The 27,972-nt window shown below is 34.0% G+C and overlaps 3 protein-coding genes and 1 long non-coding RNA gene across 5 annotated transcripts; 2 read left to right on the forward strand and 2 right to left on the reverse strand.

The window, feature by feature from the left end:
• The first annotated feature begins 762 nt into the window (after positions 1-762).
• On the forward strand, positions 763-6,691 carry LOC114283433 (ASC1-like protein). 2 transcript variants are annotated; one of them, XM_028226243.2, is made up of 7 exons: positions 763-996; positions 2,668-2,897; positions 3,903-4,058; positions 4,219-4,404; positions 5,217-5,401; positions 6,258-6,330; positions 6,439-6,691. In XM_028226243.2, the coding sequence occupies exons 1-6, from the start codon at positions 886-888 to the stop codon at positions 6,287-6,289; spliced, it is 900 nt and encodes a 299-aa protein (XP_028082044.2). In that variant the 5' UTR covers positions 763-885; the 3' UTR covers positions 6,290-6,330; positions 6,439-6,691. The 2 variants fall into 2 exon arrangements, with proteins under 2 accessions (XP_028082044.2, XP_028082045.2); XM_028226244.2 differs by having other exon boundaries at positions 773-996; positions 6,442-6,691.
• A 377-nt stretch (positions 6,692-7,068) lies between these two features.
• Positions 7,069-14,371, reverse strand: LOC114283432 (uncharacterized). The gene is made up of 6 exons (XM_028226242.2): positions 14,060-14,371; positions 11,473-11,615; positions 10,606-10,749; positions 10,031-10,216; positions 7,976-8,100; positions 7,069-7,534 (listed from the first exon to the last, which is right to left on the reverse strand). Exons 1-6 carry the CDS (start codon positions 14,271-14,273, stop codon positions 7,309-7,311), a joined length of 1,038 nt encoding a protein of 345 aa, XP_028082043.2. The 5' UTR covers positions 14,274-14,371; the 3' UTR covers positions 7,069-7,308.
• LOC145789625 (uncharacterized) lies at positions 8,099-10,026 on the forward strand. Its single transcript, XR_014327751.1, has 2 exons — positions 8,099-8,302; positions 8,539-10,026. It is a non-coding gene; the product is annotated as an uncharacterized LOC145789625 (long non-coding RNA).
• Positions 14,372-16,655: 2,284 nt separating the features above from the next.
• On the reverse strand, positions 16,656-19,981 carry LOC114283431 (H/ACA ribonucleoprotein complex subunit 2-like protein). Its single transcript, XM_028226241.2, has 4 exons — positions 19,601-19,981; positions 19,399-19,468; positions 17,816-17,921; positions 16,656-16,928 (listed from the first exon to the last, which is right to left on the reverse strand). Exons 1-4 carry the CDS (start codon positions 19,728-19,730, stop codon positions 16,767-16,769), a joined length of 468 nt encoding a protein of 155 aa, XP_028082042.1. The 5' UTR covers positions 19,731-19,981; the 3' UTR covers positions 16,656-16,766.
• Between the last annotated feature and the right edge of the window lie 7,991 nt (positions 19,982-27,972).

Consider the following 27,972-nt stretch of genomic DNA (forward strand, 5'->3'; position numbering starts at 1 on the left):
CATTTTTTATTTTCAAATTCCTATCAAAATCCATAATATAAAAACAACATATGTGTATAACCTAGGGCACTGTTTCTCAATTATTAACTTTAATCTTGAACTCAAATAGAATGGCCAAACTGAAACTGATTTAAAAGGTAGAGATTAAATTGTTTAATTTAAAATTATAGTAAATTAAAGTAAAATTTGAGGGCAAAAAATATAATTAACCTTTTTTTTAAATTATTAAATTCATAAAATAAATAAATAAATTTAAGAGATCTTTCAAAATGAGGCCCACAAATTGTTTGGAGGCGTAGGCAAATTACAACAATGATTCATCTCCCTTTTTCCCTCACCCCCTTTGACCCCCTCTCTCTCTCATTGGTCACCTTTTCTTTTTCTTTTTTTTCCTACTCCTCCAATCACCACCTGCCACGTGGCAAAGGGGGTGAGGGGGTGACCCCCAAAAGGGGGTCCCAAGCATTATTCGGCAAATTATCTGTGATAAAAGATGATTGGGAGTTCTAATAGGAGGTGTGATGTTTTAACACCGATTTTATTTTATTTTATTTTTTTATTTTTCATTATATCATATCATTAGAGCTTAATTAAAATTTCAAAATTAAGGAAATGTATCATTGCTGTTCTATAATTACCAAAAAAAAGAAAAAAAACTATTTTTCCACAAATTTTCTATTGTTTTTTTCTTTAAAAAATTGACAAATTGATTTTTTTTCATTTTTCTTTTTGCTTTTTTCAATTCCTCTAGTCCGCCGGCCAAAATTGACTTTCTTAACGATGGCTATGATAAAATTGTCTGTCATTCTTGACGATGGCTGTGATTCTCTCTCTCTCTCTCTCTCTCTCTCTCTCTCTACACTTTGAATTCACTGCAAAACCCTAATGGATTTGGAGTATGAATCGTACCCAGTGTACCAAGATTTAGTGGCTCTTCCATTCTTCATCCTTTTCTTCCCCTCACTTCACTTCATTCTCTACCGATTTGTCTTCGAGGTATGTTTGTATATCATGCTCTGCTCTTTTATTTGAGAAGTTGTTCAAAGCTGTGTTTGATTTGATTTTTTTTGGCTAAAAAAACACAAAAACAAAATTGACTATACGAGTTAGTGAGATAAAATATTATGTCTAAATCATAATTATTATATTTTTTCTCTAAAAAAAATAAAAAACACAAAACCAAACAAGCTAAAAAAAAAAAATTAAATTAAAAAGTCAGGCTATTTTGGCTCTCTCAAAACGAAGACTTTAGTTTCAAAATATATTTAAGGAAAAATGAGGGAAACATCCTTTCAAACTTTGTGTAGTGTGAGAGGTGTAAGAAGTTACTTTTTATTAGATAAAGTTTGTCAATATTTTCATAAAGAAAATTTGATTTAGAAAAATTTTATTCAACTCAGAGAAATTATGATCTCGATTCAGAGAAATTTCAAGAAATTTCTCTGATTTTGAAAATTAAAATTTCTTTTGAGTCGGAACGAAATTTTTTTGAGTCAAATTTTTTCTCTGTAAAAAAAATATTGAGGACTTTAAATATTACGAAAATATTATATGTTTGTTATCTTATAAAATCTTAATACAAGACCTTCAAAAAAAATTTCCCTATATTTAAACTTACTTGTTTACATAGTGAACCGATGTCAAACGAGCTTTAACGGGCCAAACACTAGTTGAATTCGAGTAGCTGGATTTTTAATATTATATATTAAGTTATCGAGTCGAGTAGTAGATTGTGTGACTTAAAAACTTATCAAATTTAAAATTGTTTACATAACAAGTCGATCTTAATCAAGTTTTTAAAGAGCCAAAGACGAGTTAAGCTTGAGCATTTTGGTTCATTTAACAGTCCTATTTATTTGAAACACTCACATACCTATAGTTAGGTTGGGCAATTTTGCATTTTAAACTGTTTGAGAATGAGTAAGATAAATTCAATTTGATAATCATTTAGCAGTTATTTACTAGTTGTGGAGTTTAAACTAATCCAATAATAGTTTTGAAAAAAAATGATGAAGCTTCAGAACACCAAATGGGTTGTACACTTTATAATTTTACATCTAACTTTTGGGCAGTTGGATGAATAAGAAGATGGTTTGGATTTAAAAACCATTTAGCAGTTATTTATTGAATTTTAAATTAATCGACTTGTATTTTTGAAGAAAATAGTAAGTGTCAATTGTAGAATGTTATGGTTTTTTAGGTGAAAATTACAAATGTTTGTGGTGTTTGTGATAAAAATTACAAATGGCGAATGCGTGGTATGCACATACGCCCCTAAAATGAAATATGCAAATCATTGTGGTTATGTTATAAACCATTTGTAGTGAAAGATGTTACGAATCATTAACAAAAATTATGACTTGCTGTGATGTTTGTTATGAAACATTGTGATTATATTACATACGTTGTGGTAAAGTTATACAATATGCACTCCAGTAACTCCTATCTTTATATATCTTGAACATTGATTTTTTCAGGGCAGTAACTTCTGTTCAACCTATGACTAATTGTGGGTTTTAAGTTCTGAATTTTGATCTCTTTCAGTGGGTATTCATAAACCCTTTCTTTTAAATATGTTTTTTTTTTTTTCAGATTTTAAAATATTGTTTTTATACAACATCATATTGTTGCTATTTGAACATTGAACCAGAAGCTCATGATTGACAGAAAATAGCTAGAAGACTAATTTTGGGAAAGGGACATGGAAAGCAGGATGGTGAAACATATTTGAGGAGGAAGAAACTCAATAAGTTCAAAGAGTCAGCTTGGAAATGTCTTTATTCTCTATCTGCTGAGCTTTTGGCTCTTTACGTTTCCTACAATGAACCCTGGTTCACCAACACAAGATGCTTTTGGCTAGGCCCTCAAGATCAGGTTTGGCCTCATCAGAAAATGAAGTAAGATTTCTTAACCCATTACACATGTTTAGATCATTGATTTGAGTAGAGATTTGGAGAGGGAAAAAGTAGGTAAAATATGGTTATATTTTATTCACATTTCACCTACTTTTTCGCAATCTCTTCCCAAATCTCTACATAAATCCATGATCCAAACACAACCTAAGTAGTTCCTCTGGCTTGCTTTATAACTTCTATATTCTTCTTCTTTCTTTTAAGAATAAATAATCCTTTATCCCCTCAAGCTGGGCCGTTATCACTTTTACTCCTCTCAAGTAAAAATTACTACATTTTGCCTCCCAATCTTCTGATTTGTTTTGTTTGAATGTCAACCTTCTGTTAACATTCTATATGAAAAGGGATGGAAAAGTGACATGTTTGTTATACATGCCAATTTTATGATCAAAATATTCATTCCGTAGCTGATTTGTTATGGAAGTACTAAATAAGTATATTTTTTGACTTTTTATGAAAATATGTGCAGAAAAGTAGAGAAGTGATGTGACTAAAAAAAGATAAAAAGATTAAAAAAAAAAGTGTGTTACAGTAGCACTTCCCAAACAAAGTATTATTTACATATATATGAGCGATATCTGTCCATACATTTTCCTCTCCTATGAAGAAATATGTGAGAAAATACATTTGCTCGCTTGCCAATTTTATGACCAGAGAAGAAAATATATAAATGCCCCCACCCTCCCCCTTCTCTCTCTTCCATACGCACATATATAAACCAGCTTTTGATTAAGTATTTTGGTCATAAAATTGGTGTGTACAGCTCACATGCCACTTTTCCATCATCTTTTCATATCCAAATGTTGACAGATTGAAACAAATCAAAAGAATAGGGAGACAAAATATAATAATTTTTAGTTGAGGGAGTAAAGTGTAATTTTCCCTTTTTGAACATGGGTAAGAATAAACTAATTCTTCATAAACCCTAAAGTTTTACCTATTTCATACCTCTGTAAACAAAAATTGAGTCATTCTTTTGTTGTTTTCTAGATTGAAATTGAAGGGATTGTACATGTATACTGGTGGATTCTACATATACTCTATATTCACTTTGTTTTTCTGGGAAATAAGACGTTCAGACTTTAAGGTGTCGATGGCTCATCATGTATCAACTGTCATTCTCATTGTGTTGTCTTACATATTGAGGTATGTATATACATATTGATAAATACGTATTCAGGTATATTTCACAAAGTCATTATTATGCATGTGAATTTATTCTATATTTCCCTATTCTATGTTACAGTTCAGTATGATAAATCGTGTCTTCTGAATCTCAACGGTCTGTTTCTTCTTCCCCTTGCAGGTTTGGTCGAGTTGGTGCGATTGTTTTAATTCTCCATGAAGGAAATGATGTGTTTTTACAAATTGGGAAGATGTCTAAATACAGTGGCTTTGAAAAGATTGCAAGCATTTCTTTCTTTCTTTTTGTTTTGTCTTGGCTTATACTTCGTATGATATATTATCCATTCTGGATACTTTGGAGTACAAGGTGAATTCAATTTGTAGTGCTCATAGTTATTTTGCTTATTTTGAATTTTAGGGTAAATTACACTGACCTCCTCTGAGATTTGGTAAAAATATAATAAGCCCCACAAATTTGCCATAATTATACTAGGCTCCCTTATGGTTGTAATTCGTACAACACTTGGGCCCATTTTTCATCAAAAATTTGATAGTCTTATCTTATGAATGAAAAAATGATCTTGTCATATCTTTTACACTAAAATGTATATTTTATCTTGTGCATCTTTGTGTCTTCATACTATGCATTAATTTTGGTCTCTATAAACCCTATTAAAAGAGAGGTTGGCATAATTACGTCAAAATTATGGGCATACTATATTTTCTCCAAAGCTCGAGGGAGCTCAATGTAATTTACCCTTGATTTTATTATGGCTATTGTTGTGAGGTGTCCATTACTGGCCATTAGGCTAAAGCAAAGTTTTTGCTGGGCTTGTGTTTACAAACATTATATACAATAAGAGTTGTGGGTTTGGCTATAGAAAACGTCTAGAGTTAGGGTTATAAGAGGGAGAGAGTGTTTAAAACTTGCCTTGTTTCGCAATTCTTTAATATCCCCTCGGCGGGTACAAATGCATTATAGATTAAATTTTTGGGCAGTTTAATAATGATGAAAACCGTTTAGCTGTTTTGGATGATTTGATGAATGAGAAAAACAGTTTAGCAATTATTGAATGTGATAGTTATTGAAAGTGAAGCGTGACAGCGTTCACCCCAAACGGGATGTACGTTTTATATAATAGATGACGACTTTTTTTTTTTCTTCTCTCTTTGTTGCAGCTATGAAGTTCTGTCCATCTTCGACATAGAAAAGCAGATGCCCAATGGAATTCTATATTATTGTGTGTTTAACTTTCTTCTATTCGGCTTGCTTGTTTGCCACGTGTATTGGTGGAGGCTTATGTTCCGAATGCTCATAGAGCAAATACAAAACAGAGGCCAGATTGGTGATGATGTTCGATCTGGTAAGTAGCAAAAATTACATAAATGGTGCCATATTTCAGATTCACTTTGTATCCAATGACACTGAGTGAATTGGGACAGGGAGAGATCTCTGGCTGTAGAAAAGCTACTAATTTATTCTTGACATGTTTGTCACCTTATGTGGATGTTTGACCACTAACCAAATCCGTTTTTGTGCCTAAAACATATGTATTTTGTTTTCTAGGGCATATCTGTATCACCGTATTTATTTCATCACTAATGCCCATCTATGCAACGAACTCATGTAAAAAATACATATATAGAATCCACCATGCTATGTAAAAGCTACATAGGAGGTTAGAGATTTTGATGAAATTTATCAATAATATATGCAACAACCCTCTGTTTTTTTTCTCTGTGTCATGTATATAATTGATATGTGTATATCAATATGTTAGAAACACTAACAAACGTACCACCAAACATACCAATTAGATCTGTATCTGGGATTACGTAAGACATGGTGGAGATGCATATACTTCTAAAAAAAACTTTGGTATAAATTGGTAGTGTTCATTTATTGATGTGGGATGACTTCATGAAACTTGCCCTAAGGCTGCCTATGATTGGATGTATGGTGAATCTATGGTTAGAAAGCTTCTAGGGCTACGATTTTTAAAAGGAATAAGAATATTTTTAGGGTTTCTAGATTAAATATGCTAAAATTTGGTAGGAGTTTCAAAAGTCGTTAGCAAATTTTTTAATTTTTTATTTTTTCTGACGATCTCTGAATCATGTAAAAACTATGAGCCTCTGATTTGCATTGTTTACTTCATTTGAGAAACGTGCACATACGGATAGATTCATAGTTTTGTTTTTTTTTGTTTTCGTGTATAGATTCCGAAGATGATAATGAGCATGAAGATTGACCATTAAAGAGTCTGAATGATACAACATTCGCTTGTTCAAGGTACTTGAGAAATTTATCATCATTCTGATATGATTGTTTTTGCTTTGTCTTTCCGCAACAAATCCTTCTTTGGAGATTCATACTGTTTTTGTTGATTCATTTCTGCAGCAGATATATGGTTACGCATCAATGAAGGGATGAAACATCTATGTGTTAGCACTTTCATATCCATTTGTAATGTAAGTTCAAACTATTTGAACTACTTGTGGTGATAAGAAGTCTTCTTCCCATCAAAGGAGTACGTATTCCTAAATCCGAAACCAATGATGAGGTTGAAAATAATTTATATAATAACCGGGAACTGCGAATATGTATGGACCTAACAAATTGTTTGCTTTTTATCAGATATAGTTCATCATCACAGTTTTTGTTTCTCACCACTAATCACTGAAGATTGGCTGTTAGAATCTTGTGATTCACAATTCGATTTATATGATTTGATACGAATTTCGATCAAAATGATCTAATTTGTATTAGTAAAACTTTAATTTAGTGAATCATACAATTCAATTATGATTCACTACGATTAGTTACAATTCAGTCTATTCACATAATGTATTAAATGTGTTGTTTTTGCAAAATAAAAAGAGATTAATTAATTGAATCTCACAATGTAGTGTTTTAACAAAACAATTCACTATTCAATTTGTGATTTAACAACAATGAATCGACATTTATATAGCATGACATACTATATACAATACATATGAGTCAAAGGCATAGAAGGCCTGAGAAGCATTAAATTCCAAAATATGAAATTAAATAGCTGCAATTGATAAAATCAAACCATTGCACAGTAGCCAACAGTACTTCCAAACTCTGTTCAACACTAGCTAACAACAAATTTGCTATTTTGCTTATATCCTATCACATTTTCACAATAAAGTGCATGGTAACTATTAATTTCCGAACAGGCTGAATTGTGGATGGTAATACACACCCGAGAAGTAATCCGACATTTCTTTTGTCCTTGTTTGATCAATGAGAGAACTTTGATATTAACTTGTCAACATGGATGACAATGTCGTCTATGTGAGGTCGAACTGTCACCTGGGGCTGGAGCATCCATGTCACAAACTTGTGAAGAGCATCTGGGTATGGAGGATTAGGCCCAGTTGGCCACTTTATCTGTGCGTTTACAATGGCTAGCTGTAGGCTTCCTCCAGATTCCCCCAGTGCATACTCAAATGGAGACATGCCATACCTGAAAGATATAGTGATTAAGGGAAGGAAAATATATATGTATATGCATATATATATGAGTACCTACAGTGATCAAATCCATGCGGTGTTATAAAAAAAATTAAGATTGTATGCAGAAGCCAGATAGTGCCTTTTTTTGGGTTCTTCCGAGTTATAACAATCAATGACTTTAAACTCTGAGGACTATTCTGTACTTGCTACAAGAAAATCATATATAATTTTTTATTCCTATACCCATCCAAACAAAGCCTAAATTATTGATCAAGTCACAGTGCACATGGTTAGACTCCATCCATAAGCTCTGCTAAATGGTCACTGAGTGATCTGATGATGTATAACAAAATTAACAGCTATGCCAACGAGATAACCAGAGCTGCGTCCTATTATTGCTAATATCGAAAAACAAATAGTTTGCTGTAAAGGACAGAAGTCAGATGCTTACATTATTGCGAACAATGTGCATCCTAATGACCAGATATCAACTCTTTCATCAATATCTGCATGGCTTGGGCAATCCCACAATTCAGGAGCTCGAAAAGGTGCTGAACAGTGCTCAGATGCCCATTCCTACATAATAAACATCCAGAAAACCAATCATATGCAATTCGTATGTTTCTTGACATCCAAGCATAGTCTATATGTGTGCGTTTAACTGGTACTAGAACTGAAGAATACTTCAGGCTTTCAGTATCTCCCCTAAGCTGGACACTTCCACCCTCTTCTTCTTTAGTCAAGATCTCTAGAGTGATTTTTCCTTGAGTGCTCATAGGCCATGTTTGATTCCACAAGACTAATAGTGAGGTATTAACAATCCTATTAAATTAGTGTGGTATTCACAATCCCACCCCTACCCCATTACTAATAATCCTACAAATTTGTTGGATTAATTATCCATTGGATTAATAATCCCAAAACAAAATATCAAAACAAACATGGGATAATTGGGCCCACGGATTAATAATCACAATCCCATGTTCTAATCCTTCCAATCAAACATGCCAATAGAGTAGTAAGGTTAGGCTCTGAATGTTGGAAGGTGAAATGATTATTGTACCCTTAACTTTGGTAGAATTAAATCTCAACCATCCAAAAAATTGCTCTAAGATCACTCTAAGAAAAATTACTCTAGAGGATCCTCACTCCAGAGGCGGAGCCAGGAGTTTGGCATTGGGGGGGCCAAATAGGTGAACTGGACTTGAGCTCGAAACACGTGGGGATTATAGCAAGTTGAGTTAATTAATTTATAGTAAATTATGAACTACTTAAATAATTATTAAAACATTGCTAAATGTCTTTTAGTGGCACATTTAGGAACAAGACTTAGTAGGTAATGCTATCAATATATGGGGGGAAAATATGTTCAATTCTACTTAATTCTATCAAGTTGGACAAGTATGTATAAGTCTTAATTCTATCGCACCAAGTTTACACATAGCTCCTTATGATATATTATTTTGGTCTTGTAATAAAGTTCAAAACACATCTCATTACGGCACACAAGAAGAAATAGCACAAGCCTAGTCGTTCTTAGCCTGTATAGAACTAAAAACACACGGAAATAAAAATGATGAGAAAAACAAAAATGCTATGTAGACAATTTAACTTTATTATTTACATTTATCATTTAATGTTTTTTTTAACCTTTACTAGAATGAAACCATAGTTCGTTAACCAATCTAGGTGAATAATTATTTCATTTGAATGTATTTTTCATTATTTTTTAACTGACCAAATGTGAAAATATATTCTAATGGAATGAACATTTCATTCTATATTTGTTTTAGTGAACCAAACACTACCTCATATATTAGTATTATGTATTACAAATCCAAAGTATCAGTGATAGAATAAATATAAATAAAAATCAAATAATAAGCATAGCATTAATATGAGAGAAGCCCCATTCACAGCCCAAGAAATCAAGCCCCAACTACAACCTGTTGGTCCATCAAACAGCCCGTGGACCTCTTTATATTGAAATTTCTGAGGCAACCCACTCATCTTCTCCAGACATCCATGCCATTACAAAAGTATTTGATTGGGGGGGTCACATATAAGAAAATTATATAAAAATTCCAAAACTTACATACATATTGAGGTGTTCCGATTGACTTTTGGAACACCTTTTTCTTATCAAACCCCTTTCTCACTCACTTGTACATTTGCAGTGTAGTAGCTAGGGAGGTTAGGGGTTAATTAAACCCAGAGTAGACTGCATGAAATTGGTTTTGTTAGACTTGGGAATCAGACTGGACTCATGCTTGTCTGGTGCTTGGCCAGTGATGCTTAATGTTCACTTGCCTTAATTTTAACTAAGCCATGAATCTAGTAAACAAAAAGAGATGCATGTTGAGGAGTTTAACAGTTACTCATGCCAAGAATTAACTTAAAAAGAAAAAATTGGAGAAAATACATAATTATAGAAAATTTATGGACAAATTACCTCCATGATGAAGAGCTAACTACACACGGAAAAAAGGAAAAAATAATAAATTACCTGCAACTGTAGTGCCTCTGAACGAGTGCGAATTTGCTTTCTTGCAGGACGAGTACTTCCAAAATCCATTAATATTGCAAGAGGTGGCTGTCCTTTTCTATGTGTTATAAGGACATTACCAGGTTTGACATCATTATGCGCATATGAAGGATCAAAATTGTGCATATGCATGAGTCCAGCACAAAGCTGCAAATGCAAATCAGCAAAAAGTTAACATGCATCAATGCATCCAAACTTCCAAAGCCACTACAGTTGTCATTAAAGAAGGCTAAAACTGTGCATAAATTAACAAACATCAACCTATACATGTTCATATTTCAGAAAGAAATCGACATACAGTGGAACTGAGTAAATGGCATATCATGCAATAGCAAGCTTAAAATTAAGAAGAAATGAAACACCACGTGGTGAAATCAAATGATTAAAAAATAATCTCTGAAAGACAGTATGATGCAGAATATCCTTCTTCAGATCAGATGTAGACAAATAGCATAAAAACACCTTACATGCTTCCAAAATATAGGCAAAAGGGGAAAATAATCCATTGCTTTCATAGCCATAATGATTTTATTCACCTGCCGAAATATATGAAGAACATCCGAGGTAGAAAAGAACTCCTTCTTAACCTTCATAGCTTTAGCATTGTCCAGTAATGTTCCATCCAAATGAACTGGAAACAACAAGTATGCTTCATGCTTCCAAGATCCTTCTTGTGTGGACTATCCAATGAAAGAGAATCTTTTTCATAAATATCCGATTTGTTAATGAGAAAAAAGACATCCATGAAAAGTAGACAATTCAAATATCTTAAAAGGCTTATATGCATGCCAGATTTAAAGTACAGACAATGAAATTAATTAGTTGCCTTAGCCAGACAGTCTGAAAAAAGATTTTAATTAGACATGAATTTTCCAAAAAATCTTATTTCAGTTAAAAATCAATTGGATGCTCCCGTGGCATTCTCCATGCAATCTATAGGTGTCGTACACAACGCAAGCTGTGCATGGTAAGTAATAAAGGCCAGTGTCATGTCAACCAGCACATTCTGAGACATAGGCAAGAATAATACACTGATTGATCAGTGGATTCTCTCATCTCAAGTTAACAGCAAAGTTATTCGTGACTAGAAAAAGAGTCAACATCTCTACTCTAGGTTCAGAAACCATAAATAATTAACCCGTTAAGCATGCTGTTGTAGGACAGCAGTGTGAGCTAAAATGGCATTATCTGCAGTTAGTTATAGGGAGGGCTAAAACAACTGAGTGTTAAGTCTATGATTTGGTTTTGGTGATATCGATGATACATTGGTTGGTTGTGCTTAACTGTGATATATGCTTGAAAAACCTTAACACAACACAACTAGCCTTACATCTGAATATGATAAACTTGTGCTTTCAATTGCCAAAAGGCTTTTATAGCTTCCAAGAATTAATAGTGATTACCTTCACTGCAATTATGGCATGATCAAGAAGTGGAAGCAGATTGGGATGGGTAAACAAGGATGAAACACAGATCTCCTCCCTCACCAAGTCTAACTGCTCACTATTCTGAATGAGAACTTTCTTCATTGCATAAGTTCCATCATCTGCATCAATCCAAATAAAAAGCAAGATCGGATTATATTTTTCCTTCTTCATCAAGCCATCAGCCAAATGCTGAAACCATTATGGTACTCCATATGACAAGACAATCACATCATCAAAACTAAGGATGGACCAAGAGGGGGGGCAATCCCTATGATTTAAAAAATAAAAATAAATAAATAAGGGGGGGCAATCCCTACGATTTAAAAAATAAAAATAAATAAATAACTTTACTACAATAGTATTAGCTATTACTTATCTCCAAATTATAAAAGCTCGCCCCCACCAGTTTTTTTTTTTTTTAATTTTAAATGATCTCCCCTCTGATATTTTTAAAAAAATTTATTGACTGCCCTCATATCTATTAAACATAGGGGTCAAATTTTAAAATTTTAAAAACAAAATTGACCAAAATACATCCCAAGAAAATAGTTTATCATAACTAGTGTTAATGACAAGCATTATTCTGTAGGCTGCAAAGAAGAGAAGAAGGTGAATGAGAAGTTAGCAAGTTAGTTGATCATATTCATTCAAAAAGGCATTGTCTGGGATCTTAATGTCTATTCTACCATAGATTCATTTAATGACATGAAAGAGTGTGGAATACAACTCAAGATGTCTCATTTCAATAGAAAGATGGTCTTACAATTGCAATTTTTTCTAACTCACCGTAGCTAGAAGCAAACCTGCTTATTATACATGTTGTAATGCTTACATTTTAAAAGTTTTGTTAGTATATATTTCCCTTAATATCCTAGGTCCTTCCCTGGTCAAAACTATACATCAGATCAATCAACATGCAACATGCAACACACAATAAACACATCACCCACATATCAAACCAAACCCAATTCTCAAATGGTTAATCCAATATTTTCATTACAAACACAAACAACCCAATAAATGCTTAGAGAAATGAAACAGACCCACCTCTCACAAATCGAAATTTACCCAATTATTAAATCACAGATCCAAACTTACTAAAAAATACATTTCACCGCCAATTGAGGATAAAATTCATATAGAACATGATTGTTAAAACTTAAATATAATCAATTTAGCAATTCAGGTTCACAATTCAATTACGCATAAGTTCATAACATATATATACACCCACAAACCCAATTTACCAATTATTATCAAAATTAACTAAAACAAACCACCAATTGAGGGCAGAATTCATAAAGAATGACATTGTTGATGCTTAAATCTACTCAATTTAGCAGTTCAGGTTCAGAATTCAACTACTCATAATAAATATATCTACCCAAAAACCAAAATTACCCAATTATTAAATCAAAGGTCAAAATTTACTTAAAAAAACACATTACACAGCCAATTGAGAGCAGAATTCATAAAGAACGACATGGTTGATACTTAAATCTAACCAATTTAGCAATTCAAGTTCATCTTCTTGTAATGTCTTAGTTAATTATATTAGGAACACCTTTCCTCACTATGATAGCTCATTTTACTGTTACAAAAGAAGGAATCTCTACTGTCCTCATCAATCAGGACATTGTTTTCCGATTCCTATTTCCTCCTCAAGAACATGAAATTAACACTCTCAAAACTAATCTAATTTATAAACAAAAGCAAATTTGCTTATTGCAGAAAGAAATCTCTTACAAAGTTATTGAGAGTGTAATATGGAGATACCCACAAACCCAAATTACCAAACTATTACACTGTGTTTGGGAACCTAGGAGAGAAAAGAAAAGAAATGATTACTTAAATAATAAGAGAAAAGAAAAGAAATGAAATGATTGTGATTTCTCTTATTTTTGTTTGGATAAAGAAGAAATAAAAGAAAAGAAAAGATTATGATTTCTCTCATTCTTGTTTGGTTAGATTTCATTAAGAGAAAAGAAAAGAAATTATTTTATGTTATATTACCAAAATAACCTTTTTATATTTTCAATCATTTTATTTCTTTTATTTTTCTTTTATTTTTATAGGGACAACATTGGTATTATGAAAATAGTGATTTTTTTTCTCTCCTAATCTCTCTACTTTTGGAAAGATTGAAAATGAGGCTTATAAGAGAAATGAGTTCTCTCCATTTCTCTCAATTTCTTTCCATTTCTCTCCACTTAGGTTATCCAAACAAATAAGAGAAATGCATACCTCTCCATTTCTTTTCTTTTCTCTCCAAATCACTCAATCCAAACATAGCGTTAAATCACAGATCAAAATTTACTAAAACAAATACGTAAACAGCACTAATTGAAGGCAGAATTCATAAAGAACAACATTGTTGACCCTTAAATCTAATCAATTACTCATAACAATTATATCATGAACCCAAACTACCCAATTATCAAATCACAGATCAAAAATTCACTAAAACCAACACATTGCACCACCAATCGTTGTCGTCAGGATTCAAATCAACTTAGCAATTCAGGTTCAGAATTCAATCAATCAGAATAGGATGCGATGGAACCTGAGACGTGAGAAGGGTCCTTGAATTTCTTGGCGATGCCACCACCAGAAGCAGCAGTGGACTCGGAAAGGACTTCCTTGACGAGGAAGACGTAGGCGAAGCCACCTTCGCCGAGCTGCCTGAGGATCCTGAAGCGGTGCTCATTGATCCACACATCTCCACCTCCGTTCACGACGTCGTACAGTGCGTTCAGTCCTGAAATCGAGCATCCCATCTTCCACACCTTGCTCTGCTCCCTCCTTCCCCCTCTCTCACTCTAGAAAATTTAGTAGGATGTCCAAACTCCCATATTTGATTATGGGTAAATTATACAAATGGCCCTATAGTGTACTCATATTTTTATTTTGGTCCTCGTTATTTTAATTTGATTAATTTTATCTCTTAATTTTACAGATTACGTCATATTAGTTCAATAAATAACAACGGTTAAATTTGATTGACAAAAAATCAAATAATATTTTAATTTGGTCCATGTAATTTATATGATGTATTAATTTGATCCTTGTAGTTTATAGGAAAATCAAAACAATAAGGACTAAATTTATACATCTTGTAAATTACATGAACCAAATTGAAACATCATATGATCATTCGTCCATCAAACTTAACCACTGTTATTTATTAGACTAATATAACACAATCTATAAAATTAAGGAACAAAGTTAAGCAAATTAAAACAATAATGATCAAAATGAAAAAAAGGTAAATTACATAAACTACCGCTGTAATTTTTCCTTTGTTTATTAGGACCTCATTTGGAAATTAGGTTTTTTTGACTTTTTTTTATTATATTATCTCTATTTTTTTTAAAATTTTTGTAGGCTTTTTTCAAAAATTGTTTAAAAAGCCAAAAAATTGATTGATATATTTTTTAATTTTTTATAAAAAGATATAAAATGTGTTAAAAAAGTGATGTAACTCAAATAAAAATTTATGCGATTCAAATAAGATAAAAAAAATACATCCCAAACAAGGCCTTAATTTGGTTTTGTATTTCCCTTTTTTCTCTGTTATGGATTTTTTTTTTAATTATTTTTTGAAAAATAAAACGTAAACGTTATAATGATTATTTTAGTTTTAATTTTTTTTATTTGTTTCCGATCTAAATAATTTGTCTATTTTTGTTGACCAAAAAATATATTTTAATCATTAAAATCAATAAATATTTTAGATATTTTATGTACATGTAATTTAATAAATAAAATACTCATTTTTCATTAGTTTTATTACTCAACAAAAATAGACATATTTTTATATTAAAATAAATCAAAATGTTAAGATGTATATTGATAAAATTAAAATTTTAAGATTCATTTATTTTACTATAAGGGTCAAATCTTTGGATTTTTTTGTAAACCTTTTTTTTTTTTCTTTTTTGTGAGTACTTGTTTTGAGAAAGAATTTCAAAAACTGGCTTTTGAAAATAAATATTTTTTTATTTTTTATTTTTTTGGTTTGAACTGAAAATCAAATAGTTTGAAATTACAAGTTTAAGACCAGTTTCACTAAAAATGATAGCTTAAAATTGTGATTTTCATGTTTGAGAAATTATGATCTGATTTGATCATGTGCCAACAATAAAATTGTAGATTCAGCATACAAATATCAATTTATAATTTTTTTTATTTTCACGAAATCTTGTGTAAATTACATGGACAGTCTCTAGTTGGCTAGTCCAGCTAGGCAGTCCAGTTGGCCCATTGTGGGTTTATTTTGGATTAGTCTCAACAATCTAAACCGTTTAATGTGTAGAACTTGTCAATTGCTTTATCTCTATAGAAAAATCTCGTTGATCAGATATCAATAGCCATTTGATCAGATAACATTTGTGTTAATAATTTATTTTTAAAATTATAACTACCGTTGACACAAACTTGATATGATCAAGTGACTATCAATACCCAATCAATGTGATTTCTTGTAGAGATGAAATATTGGACGATAGACTATCAATACCCAATCAACGTGATTTCTTGTAGAGATGAAATATTGAACGATATCTATATATTGAACGGTTCAGATCATTGATGTGAGCTCTGTGATGAATCCACAAAGGTTCAACAGCATGCTCTAATATAATTTTAGACTAGAGACAAACCAGTCTTTCATGCACTATAACGGCTTTAGACTTTTTATTTATTTAAATTGAGAAGAAAATTTTCATTAGAAAATCAATAAAAAATTAAATCAATCTTTATTAAATCCTTAAAATAATTATACTATAACATGTCACTGGACCTTTAAAAAAGGTCTAGTTTTTCCGTCAATACATTATATTCATAACTTAATTGACAATACAAAATTAGATAGACCATCCAATCATACGTAAATAATTTTGCAAAATCATTCCTGTTGGCGAAATCCAATCCAAAACTACCAAATCAGAAACCAAAATCGGATCTCCTATCATTTTTACGATGATGATGATGATGATGATGATGATTACTACGATGACAGAATCGTAAGTAGTGTTCCAATGCTCATATCCCAACATAAGGATCCAAATGCAATATGAAATCATCAAAGCTCGTAACAAGAAAACTCAAATTTATGGGTGGAACATAATTGCACACACATCACGTGCTCTCTCTCCGGCTGCTTCAAATCAAAACATATATATAATAAATGCCACATGAAATATGAGTCAAAATAAAGTACATTAACATTAGCAAATGGAAAATACAAGACTCAATTTTTGCATTGTTTTTCAGAACATAGAGGAAGTAAGTTCAGAAACATCTGAAACAACTTGATCATAATCTGCCTTGAGCTTTTCTTGTTGCTCCTGGCCGAGTTCCCCCTTCATAGGCTTGGTTAGCACCAGGACACAGCATGTTGGCCTCTTGGTGGCTCCTGCATTTGCAAGATCCTGAACAAAGAAACATATTATTAATATGTTTTTTAGCACTGTAAATCATAGGAAATGTCTCCATTTCTTCATAAATTCACCCAAAATTGTCTTTTAGTGTGTATTTAGAATCATGCCATGTGTAGTTTTGGAAACAGAAAACAAATTTTGGCATGCAACTATAAAACATTGGAGTGGGAATAACGATTCCCCAATCATTAACCATATAAAGTAAAAAGGAAAGATTGTTTAGAGCACCCATCAACAATCACTATTGAAGTACATCCAATGTTAGAGTTAGTACTAGCATTAGGTTATTGGGTAGAATCCAACCTACAGCTGTGAGGAGAGCCCGTTGGACTGCCTACCTCACCTTGATAGCTTGAAATGCCATGGGAGATCTTCTCCAGCATCAAAGAAGTGCTAGGGAGGAACCAGAACAAGGTAAATTAGGGAACTTTTTCTCCTTTTGTTATTTTATCAGCAGATTAGGAAACTTTTTCCTTTATTAGAGGGACCCAATAGATTACATTTAGAGCACATATGAAGACCCAAAAACTTGATGCACAAATCCATTCTTTAAAATGAAACCATGAAAGATGATAAAAGCATAGCAAGAAGTAATATGATTTTCATAAAAAAATAAATAAATAATTAAATGGCTTCATCTTAATAAAACACCCAAAATATCCTATAGATGTAGTAAACAGGCATAGTAATACACTGATTACAAATGCCATGTAGAATTAAAATACTAATTTCAAATGCTTGTGAAAATTACACTTTCATGGGATGTCCAACCCATGCTTAAACCTTATTACTACAAAAACACAGAAACTATAATTGATGGCAGAATTAGACAAAGTAACCATGACAGAAGGAATAAAAAAATTAGAAAAGCTGCTTACTTCTTTTGATGACACATATATATAGGGAATATCAGCTTCTTCACATAAGATTGGAAGGTGAGTGATGACATCAATAGGAGATATGTTCCCCGCAATAACACAGAATCTGCATTTACCAATAACAAGATGAATTAGAACAACATTTCAAATTCAAGTGGCCAAAAGCAAATTCAACAACACAATCTTTAAGGCCAAGATACTTTTCACATAATCTTGTTGATTGATTCAAGATCAACTATCCAGGTAAAAACAAAATAAATTAATCAGAGATTTCCATTTGAAGTGGCAGTGAAATTATGATTTGACATTTTCTTCAGATTAAACAATTTGTATTCAAGATTTTAATACATCCTGGCATTTGTATAGTTGACATGTTAAAAGGATTGCGAAAACTATTTCAAATGCAATAATATATACACATATATGTGCAGAACTGAAAATGAAATTTTAACAAAAAGGGGGCATGTTTGTGAAGATGTAAAAGCCCAGTTGAATGTTGAAGAGAGATCTTACTACTACATCCTTCTGGACTACTTTCTCCTTTTCAAATTCAAAGGTTATCACTTTTGTTATTTCTAGTGCAAATTATCAGTTTCCACCCAGAATTTGCATATGCTCAGCCACACTTCAGGAAAAAAACATAAGGAACACCAAAAAGGCTCAAAATCAACACCCACAACTCTCAAAATCTGGCGATGAACAAGTGATCCACGGGTTTTGTAACTTCTTTTACAACAATTAACAACAATGCACTTGGGCTCTGTCAAATCATATTATGCAATGTTAGAATCCTCTGGTACGTTGTTGCCCATACAAGAATGGCTATGCTACCTCTTTTAAGGGGAAATGGTATGCTAAATCGGTAAATCCCCTTTCAATGAATAGAACCCCCATCATATTCCACCAAAGTGTCATGGTAAGATTTAACTCCAAACTTACCTGAACTATAAATATTCCATCTAAGTTCATCTTCTCCATCTCCTTGTATAAAAGCTTAGTTCCCCAATCTCCCAAACCCGCAAAGCTTGTCTAAAATTCACATCCCAAAACATCCGCTTTGCCCTCATTATGGAAATACTCTGCTACCAACACATCTCTATCCACCACAAATGCAATAAAAGTCACATCCAGTTCCTTTTTCACACCACCTATGCTGCCAAAATCTAATCCCCTCGCCTCTGCCTGCCTTGAATCCAGTATTATTAAACTCATCCCAACCACCTTTTCTAATGCCTTTCCACAAACCCCTCCCACGGGACGTATAAACCACCAAAGAAGACCACTCACCTCACCACACATCGTATTTAGATTCCATAATCATAAAGAAAACAATGTAATCTCCAAATCTCCAACATCTAAATAGCAGTCTACCGTCACCAAATAGGTACATAAATATATCAAATTGGGCATCTTTATTAAACGATAACAAGTAAAATTTTGAGATTGCATGCTAAAAGTCACATCAAAACCCAACATTTTCTCAATCACTTAGCAGCAAACAATATCCATAAACAAATCAAAGGCACTATATATAATGTATATACAGATGACTGGGTATAATTACAAGACAATGCGCGACTCACCCTTTGTTACCCCGACGAATAGTTTTAACCACCTCCTTAACTCCTCTCTTCAGGCATTTGTGTTCAGCCGCTGAAACAATAACAAATATATAAATATACAGATCTTGGATGTGTAGATATATATATATATATATATAGAGAGAGAGAGAGAGAGAGAGAGAGTGTGTGTGTATGTGATGTGTGTGTGTGTGTGTGATGATACCTCGGCGGACGAGCTTGAAAGTGCGTCTGCTGAGTTTCTTGCCAGCAAGGGGTTTGGCAATGGGGGCCAAAGCTGAAATCTTCTTCTTCTCCTTCTGAGCCGATTTCTCTGCTTCGCTATCGCTTCCCATCTCTCTCTCTCTCTACTTTCTCTCACTCGGAAGCAAAGTCGATGAAGGGGAAGGTAACTAGGGTTTCTGTACGTGCTTAGGGTTTTAGGTTGAGAGGGAAGGGAAGAGAGAGAGAGATGTTTCTCACCTGCCCTCTACATCCGGGTAACAAGAAAACTAAAGAATTAAAAAAGGGGCCAGCCCGCATACCTTCATAAGATATTGACAATTTGCAAAGGCCTCCTCGAAAATCTTAAATTGTCACTAACCTCTCCTACTTACCGCCTATCGCCGCCGTTGTTATCGTTATCGTTGTAATTGTCACTATCACTCACTCGGCTGTCACTATCACTCACTCGGCGGTGAGGGTAGAGATGTGTGCGGTGTAGTTTGAGCAAAAAGAGAAATTATGTGGCGAGTGGCGAATTAACAAATAATCAAATGGTGGAGTGATTTTAATTTGTTAGTTGATAAAAAAATATTTTTAAATAATTATTAAATATTTATATAATATATAATATTAATTTGTATAATATTTTCATATACATAACACAAATTATTTTTACATAATATTTTTCATATATATAAGTATTAATTTATAACAAAGCGTACATTTTACTAATTTTTTACTTTGATATTTAATTAAAAGTTTTAAAAAAAATTATATGTACTAATTATGGCGGAACGGAGTGGTTTCGAATGTGGATTATAAATTTCAAAGTTTAATCTGCAGATCGGTGCAATTTTGGCAGATTAAGCCAGTATTTTGCACAACCCTAATCAGGGGTGTGTGCAGTGCAGTTCAAGCGATTTAAAAGTTTAATCAGGGGTGTGCAGCACAACCCTAATTATGGCAGAACTGAGTGGTTTCGAAGGTGAATTATAAATTTCAAAGTTTAATCTACAGTTAGCGATGCAGATCGGTGCAATTTTGACAGATTAAGCCAGTATTTTGCACAACCCTAATCAGGGGTGTGTGCAGTGCAGTTCAAGCGATTTAAAAGTAAAATTATAAATCAAATAGCGGATTGACAGATTGACAAATAACTAAATCGCTGTTTGGACGATTTAAGACGGATTGAAGAATATTCTTAGTCAATTATAAAATATTTGCATAATTGTTGGCTTTTTTGGCTTTCGAAGGTTATTTTTGTAATTGTGAGCGTGCCAACAAGGATCAATCAGTCCTTACAGAATATTAATTGCCAACCAATTATCAGATGATTGTGTTTTAGTTCTTTCAGCCTCAATGAAGAGGACTTTTACTTGTTTAGGAGAATTAAGCAAACAATGATTAAATGAAGAACAATTGTAGCATTCATTAAGCAAAATGAAAGACTTACAAAGATCCAAATCAGCCTCGTAGAGGTTTACAGCAACAAGCTACTTGAAAACTACTCCTATGAACAAAATGCAGTGCAGGAATTTGAAGTACAAAAATGTAAAAAACAAGAAATATAAAAACTGGAAGGAAAAATAAAGTAGATAAAACTGATTTTTTGGATCTGAGTCTGGGACGTTTTCTGAGGCCTACTCTGCTATTTATACTTCTTAATGACAACCATCGAAATGACTTCTAACCGTCGAACCATCACTCCTTGATCACTGATTATGCTTCATTGCAGTTAGCTCCACTATGTCATATGCAGTTAGGCTTCCCTCCTGATTTTGAATTTAAATATGTAAGTAACCGTTAAGGCCACGTCATCTTGCATCTCTTTGCTGATTCAGTGTTACACAAATCTATAATAAACCAATGCTGACTGCCACGTGTGTGATTATGATTGAATATTTGAATTGTCTTCCTGTACTGCCCTTATTCTGCCACGTGCCGAACTATGATTGGCCTATACAAAATATGTAGCCAACATTACCTCCCGCACTAATATACCCAATACTTGGTGATATTAGTGGAGCAAGGTACTTTACCCACATCTTAGAACGTGCATGGGCTCTGCATTTTTCAGAAATGCAACCGTCATTTCTTAATGAAACATTTGCATTAAATTCTCTTTTAACCCTTGAACACTCCCACTATCTCAGTATTCGAAAAGACTAGTTCAGCTCTCATGGCCAAGTAGACCTTTTCTTACCTCGATCAAGCATACGAAGAGTTGTTTAATAATGTTGTTCGTCCTCGAAAGAATCTCCATGCATCGATTGGCCACCTTTACCCACCTTCTTATATTCAAGTCATGGAAGCTTTTGCAAATTATCAACCTTTGGATTACAAATCTGTTTTTCACAACTCCTTAACCCAAAATTTTGCAAACATGGATATTAGAAGCTCTTCTTCTGATCCAAAACCTTCTGCGTGGGATGAAGTTGTCGCTTCTTCTTCTTCTTCTGGGGCTTCTGGTTGGAGAAGCTGGCCAGAACCTGAGGAGTCTAAGTTGAGGGAACGAATCAATCATCATTTTGTCAAATTCGTTGATCCTCTAACTTTCCTTCCCTTTGCTCAGAGTTCAGTGGTTTACCCATATGTACGCATTGACCGCGCGACGCCGTTTAGAAGATAACTTACTCGTAGCATGGTACATGTCTTTCATGCCTATGAAAATAGTTCAAGCCACCCCTCGTCCAGAAGAGGCCCAAGGATACAGCCCATCATTCTTAGCTCAAAGAGCTAAACTTTGCTCTTCTGACTGGCTTGACATTGTTAACAACCCTTAATTTCCTCCTTCTTTCAAGATGGAAGCTCATGCGCCTCTTCTTCGCAAAACCCTCACTGGATGGAGGAACTGAGACTTACTCTCTTTGAGGACTAGTTTCTCCTCTCCTATCATCCTCCATCTCCACCTACCAAACATCAGCAATAGTAAGCCCAACTTCTGCTTACGGCCTTCTCTCACTCGCCTTTCAATGTTCTTGAGGACGATGTTTCCCTCAAGAACTTTCGATGGGCTTGTGATGTTATGACCCGGGGTTATGTCCTCAACCCTATTGCCCAAGCAAAGCTTCAAATGTTTTTAGACCAGCTCCCATTACTTCTTCATTGGCACCATATTTCTGTGGCCACCACTAGATCCTTGGATCAAATCTCAGCCCGTCGAGTTCATACCCAGTATGAAGCAGAGAACCTCATCGATAAATATAATGATTTCAAGAATAAAGACTCTGCATACTGGAATGACTTGGACATGGATGAGATAGAATAAGGGTTGAAGGAAACAGAATTCGAAATAAAGGCTGAGAAACTTTTTTATCAAGTTAGAGCATATCAACTTCAGAAGCCCAGCCTGGAGAAGATAGAAGATAGAACAAAGAAATAATAGAAGTTCATTGACCATAATTGGAGCAAATTTCATGACCTTGTTATTTATCATGTTCCTTATTTTTATGAGCTCGAATATGTAGCCAAAAAAGACCTATGATGTAATTGCTCTTATTTTAATAAAGCTAAGATGTTTCCTTTTTATTTGACATGGTCTAATTTACCCTATTTGTCAAAGACAAACAAACTTAGGGCTTCAAAGTCAACAATTTCATCCTTCGAATCTCAATTCAATCATTATCAATGGCAATACTGAAGAAACCAACTTGAGCTTTTCCAACTTATGGAGTGTAATTAACAACTTTTGCCAGTTTCCTTTTAGAATCAAAGCTCCGAATTCACCAATTTTGCCTTTCGAAACTTGATTTAATCATATCCAACTCCCCATCATATGGTTAACACAACCAAGGACTTTCAAATCAATTTTGTTTCGAACAATCAGTCTATATTTTCTGAAGTATGGAAACCTCTGCTAAGTACTGCACTGTTTTATTTGGAAAGAGTAAAAGTATTTCAGTTTTTGCTTCGAAGGATTTTACTCTCATTTAGAAACCAACAAACAGGTTCTTAATCCTTTTGAAGTAAACAAATACCTAAACACTCTTTCACCGTGAGGCTTGGAATGTGCTTTGAAGTCGGCTTTCAACATTCGAAGCCGTTTGTCATTTCATTTTGGCGCCAAAATTTGGTTTCGAAGCCAAATATTTTATTTCGAAGTTGATATCAGTATTTGAGATGTGTTTCCCTCCATAATTATCAATATAGAAAGAAACTTTTCGCATTCGTAACTTTAGTACTTCTTTGTGAATTTCGTTCGTGCAACACGACTGGGTATATTTTTTCAGACACAAAAGTTTTAAAACCCTTTTATTTCGTATTTTGAATTCACCTTAACCCTTCATCTCTACTGACCTTCATTTTCCTCTACTCTCTTTCCCGACTTCGTCTTCTGAGAAAACTCTCTATCAATGGCTTCTCCTTCTTTGAAAATAGCGGTCGTGGAGCGTGCGAGTCCGTCTGTGACCCTGAAAAGGATTATTGACGCAGAGTGTGAGAAGTACAAGGCCGGTGAGAAAAGCGCCACCAAGCTGCAAATTACTAATCAAGAGCTAGCTGACCGAAAGCAAGAGATGACCACGGCCATTCAGTCGTTCTCATCTCTCAAGAATAGAGCATCTATTGTAAAAAAACAACTGAAACACTGTATTGAATTTTGGGCCAATCTATGGCTACATGTACTCAACTCTTTATGAAATAAAGTTCTTGTTCATCATTTGAGTGTTCTCATGTTCTTTTCATTCAGCACTTATTTTATTTCTTGTGTTTCTCACATGGTTGGAAAATAAGGTTTCAAATATCTGCCATTAATCTTTTTGGGATGTGCATATCCATTCAAATTTTTCAAATGATATTCTCCCAAAGGCAAGACTCTATGAACTTGATATGGTCATTCCCTATTAGGTGACCATTTGCCAAACTTATGGCTTTTAATCCCTATCGGGAGTATTGTCTTCCATACCAAATCACCTTCATTAAAGCTGATGTGCTTGACTTTCTTATTATAGTTTTTGGTTATTTTTGTCTTTTGGAAAAGAATGCTATTTAATGCCAGAATTCTAGCTTCATCTATATTTTCTAATTCTAAGCACATACTCTGATGGTATTGCTCAAGATCTAACTAATCTTGGCGTCTCACCCTCAAGGACTTAACATTAATTTCCAACGGTAGCACTGCATCATGCCCATATACTAAAGCATAAGGAGTGATTCATGTACTTGATCTTGAAGAAGTCCTATAAGCCCACAATACATCTAACAGCAAGTTATGCCAATCCCTGAGATTATCTTCCACAACTTTCTGTATTCCTTTCTTCAAAGACTTATTAGATGATTCAGCTTGATCATTGGCTTGTGCATAATAAGGGATGGAATTAACAAAGCTAATTCCAAACTCTGTCACAAAAGACTTCACCATTTCCCATCAAATACAGTCCCATTATCAATAGTTATAGTCTGTGGGATGCCAAATCTGTGGATCAGATATTTAATAAATCCAATAACTTCGATCTGGTCTACAGCCTTATATGGCTTAGCTTCAACCCACTTAGTGAAACAGTCTGTGGCCACTAAGATGAAACAATGATGCTTTAAAGAGGGTGGGTGTATTTTTTCCATCATATCCATGGCCCATCATCTAAATGGCCAAGGCTTCACAACTGCATGCAGATCAGTTATGGGTACATGCCTTATTATGCCATGCTTTTGGCATGCCTGGCAACCTCTAGCACATTCTATACAATCTTTAAGGATGGTTGGCCAATAGTCTGTGGGATGCCAAATAGTCTGTGGAATTAACAAAGCTAATTCCAAACTCTGTCACAAAAGACTTCACCATTTCCCATCAAATACAGTCCCATTATCAACAATTATAGTCTGTGGGATACCAATCAGATCTTTAATAAATCCAATAACTTCGATCTGGTCTACAGCCTTATATGGCTTAGCTTCAACCCACTTAGTGAAATAGTCTGTGGCCACTAAGATGAAACAATGATGGTTTGAAGAGGGTGGGTGTATTTTTCCCATCATATTCATGGCCCATCCTCTAAATGGCCAAGGCTTCACAACTGCATACAGATCAGTTATGGGTACATGCCTTATTGTGCCATGCTTTTGGCATGTCTGACAACCTCTAGCATATTCTATACAGTCTTTAAGGATGGTTGGCCAATAGTAGGAATGTCTTTGAAACAGCCATCTCATCTTCACACCAAGCTTATGAGCACCACAGATGCCTTCATGAACCTCAACCATAACTGTCAATGCTCCTTTTGGACCTAAACATTCCAACAATAACCCATCTCCCCCCTTTTGCAGAAAGCATTACCATACACTATGTATTGCATAGATTGCAATTTAATTTTTCTGCTGGCTTTCGAAGATGGGCCAGCCAGATACTACATTATTGGATGCCTCCAATCTTGTTCTTATAAATCATTATGATTGACTTCCAGAACCACATTCCTTTTATTTAAAGGTGGTATTACTTTCTAATATGTTGTTTGGCTTATGTCCCTTTGAGTATTATCCATTCTCTTGAAATTCGAAGCTTTTTGAGCTACATCGTTAGCTTTGTCATTCAAGAATCTTGGGACATAAGTTACATTTGCTATCTGAAATTGAGAAAGCAGGTGTAATGCAACAACATAGTATGGCAACATGCTTACACTTTGACATTTGAAAATTCTTTTTACCTGGATAACTACCAATTGAGAATCTCCAAATATGTCAACTGCATGAGCTTGTAATCCAATAAACATTTCCAGTCCCATTATTAAGGCTTCATATTCAGCTTGATTATTAGAACAAGTAATTTCATCAACTCTGAAACCATGTGTGGTTTCTACTCCTTGTGGTGACTTCATTATTACACAAATTCCAGTTAGACCATTGGCTTTTGATCTATCGAACCACATTTGCCATGGTTCAACACTAGCCATACCAAGTTCCATTATCTCTTGACTTTCTGTTTGACATGGATGGTCTGCCAAAAAATTAGCTAACACTTGTACTTTCATTGCCTTTTGGGGAACATATTCTAGATGAAATTCTGATAAAGCTAGTATCCATTTGTCAATTCTTCCCCTCAACATAGGTCTAGATAACATATATTTAACCAAATATGTGGTTGCAATTACCAAGACAGTTGCAGGCAAAAGATAATATCTTAATTTCATTGCAGCAAAATACAATGCAAGGCACAGCTTTTCTACAGTTGAGTATTTACATTCACAAGAATTTAGAAACCTACTAAGGTAATAAACTGCTTGCTCTTTACCTTCTTCATTGTCCTAAGCTAAGAAAACTCCCAGTGAATCTTCTGTTGCAGCTATGTACAACTTCAAGGGCTTATCACCCCTTGGTGGCATCAGCACTAGAGGTTTGGCCAAGTAGGCTTTGATTCCTTCGAAAGCAGTTTGATGCTCTGTTGTCCACACAAACTTCTCTTCATCTTTCAACCTTAATAAGAAAGAAAATACTTTAGTTTTCCCTGCAGTATTAAAAATAAATCTTCGAAGAAAATTAACCTGCCCAAGGAACTTTTGTACTTCTTTCTTACTTGATGAAGGTCTGGCTTCAATGATGAGTTTGGCTTTATTTTGATCAATCTATATTCCCTTCTTATGTACTACATAGCCTAAGAAGTTTCCAGCTGATATGCCAAAAGCACATTTGAGAGGATTGAGTTTCAACTTGAACTTTCTCATTCTTTCAAAAGCTGCCTCCAAGTGAAACAAATGTTCCTTCATGGATTGGGACTTTACTACAATATCATCAATGTAGCACTCTAAGTATCCTCCAATGAGATCATGAAAGATAGTGTTCATAGCTCTTTGATAGGTAGCCCAACATTCTTCAGACCAAATGGCATTTTAACCTATTCGAAGGTGTCAATGTTCCCAGGACATCTGAATGATGTCTTATGGATATTTTCTTCTGCAATGCAGATTTGGTTATAACCAGAGTACCCATCCATCATTGATAAAATTTGATGCCCTACTGAACGGTCTACTAATAAATCTACTATGGGTATAAGATACTCATCTTTTGGAGTTTCTAAATTCAGATTTCTGAAATCAATGCATACCCTCATTTTACGATTCTTCTTAACTACAAGCATAATATTGGATAGCCATTCAACATACATGGCTGTCCTAATAAAGCCTACCTTGAGGAGCCTAAGGATTTCTTCCTTGACCTTCTGAATCACTTCAGGACTCATCCTTCTTGGTTTTTACTTGTATGGCTTAAAATTAGGCCTCAAAGGGAGCCTATGTTCTACTAATGATCTTTCCAATCCTGGTAGCTCATTGTAAGACCATGCAAAACAATCTTTATATCTCTTCAGGACCACCAACAACTGGTCCCTATCGAGAGCATTCAACTAAGCACTTATATAGGTGGGCTGCTGTATAGAACCTTCCCCCA

This window comes from Camellia sinensis, chromosome 4, assembly GCF_055761805.1.
Source record: "Camellia sinensis isolate YWXY chromosome 4, ASM5576180v1, whole genome shotgun sequence".
Taxonomy (NCBI): Eukaryota; Viridiplantae; Streptophyta; class Magnoliopsida; order Ericales; family Theaceae; genus Camellia; species Camellia sinensis.

Bases quoted from the DNA above. Each gene is read 5' to 3' on its own strand.
- LOC114283433 (XM_028226243.2), top strand. From the start codon at position 886: ATGGATTTGGAGTATGAATCGTACCCAGTGTACCAAGATTTAGTGGCT. The intron at 997-2,667 runs GTATGTTTGTAT...CATGATTGACAG, and splicing joins TCTACCGATTTGTCTTCGAG to AAAATAGCTAGAAGACTAAT. The intron at 4,405-5,216 runs GTGAATTCAATT...TCTTTGTTGCAG, and splicing joins TGGATACTTTGGAGTACAAG to CTATGAAGTTCTGTCCATCT.
- LOC114283432 (XM_028226242.2), bottom strand. From the start codon at position 14,273: ATGGGATGCTCGATTTCAGGACTGAACGCACTGTACGACGTCGTGAAC. The intron at 10,217-10,605 runs GTGAATAAAATC...TTGCATTTGCAG, and splicing joins TTCTTCATATATTTCGGCAG to CTTTGTGCTGGACTCATGCA. The intron at 7,535-7,975 runs GTAAGCATCTGA...TATATCTTTCAG, and splicing joins TGCACATTGTTCGCAATAAT to GTATGGCATGTCTCCATTTG.
- LOC114283431 (XM_028226241.2), bottom strand. From the start codon at position 19,730: ATGGGAAGCGATAGCGAAGCAGAGAAATCGGCTCAGAAGGAGAAGAAG. The intron at 19,469-19,600 runs GTATCATCACAC...TTATTGTTTCAG, and splicing joins TTTCAAGCTCGTCCGCCGAG to CGGCTGAACACAAATGCCTG. The intron at 16,929-17,815 runs GTAAGCAGCTTT...TTCTTTGTTCAG, and splicing joins TATATGTGTCATCAAAAGAA to GATCTTGCAAATGCAGGAGC.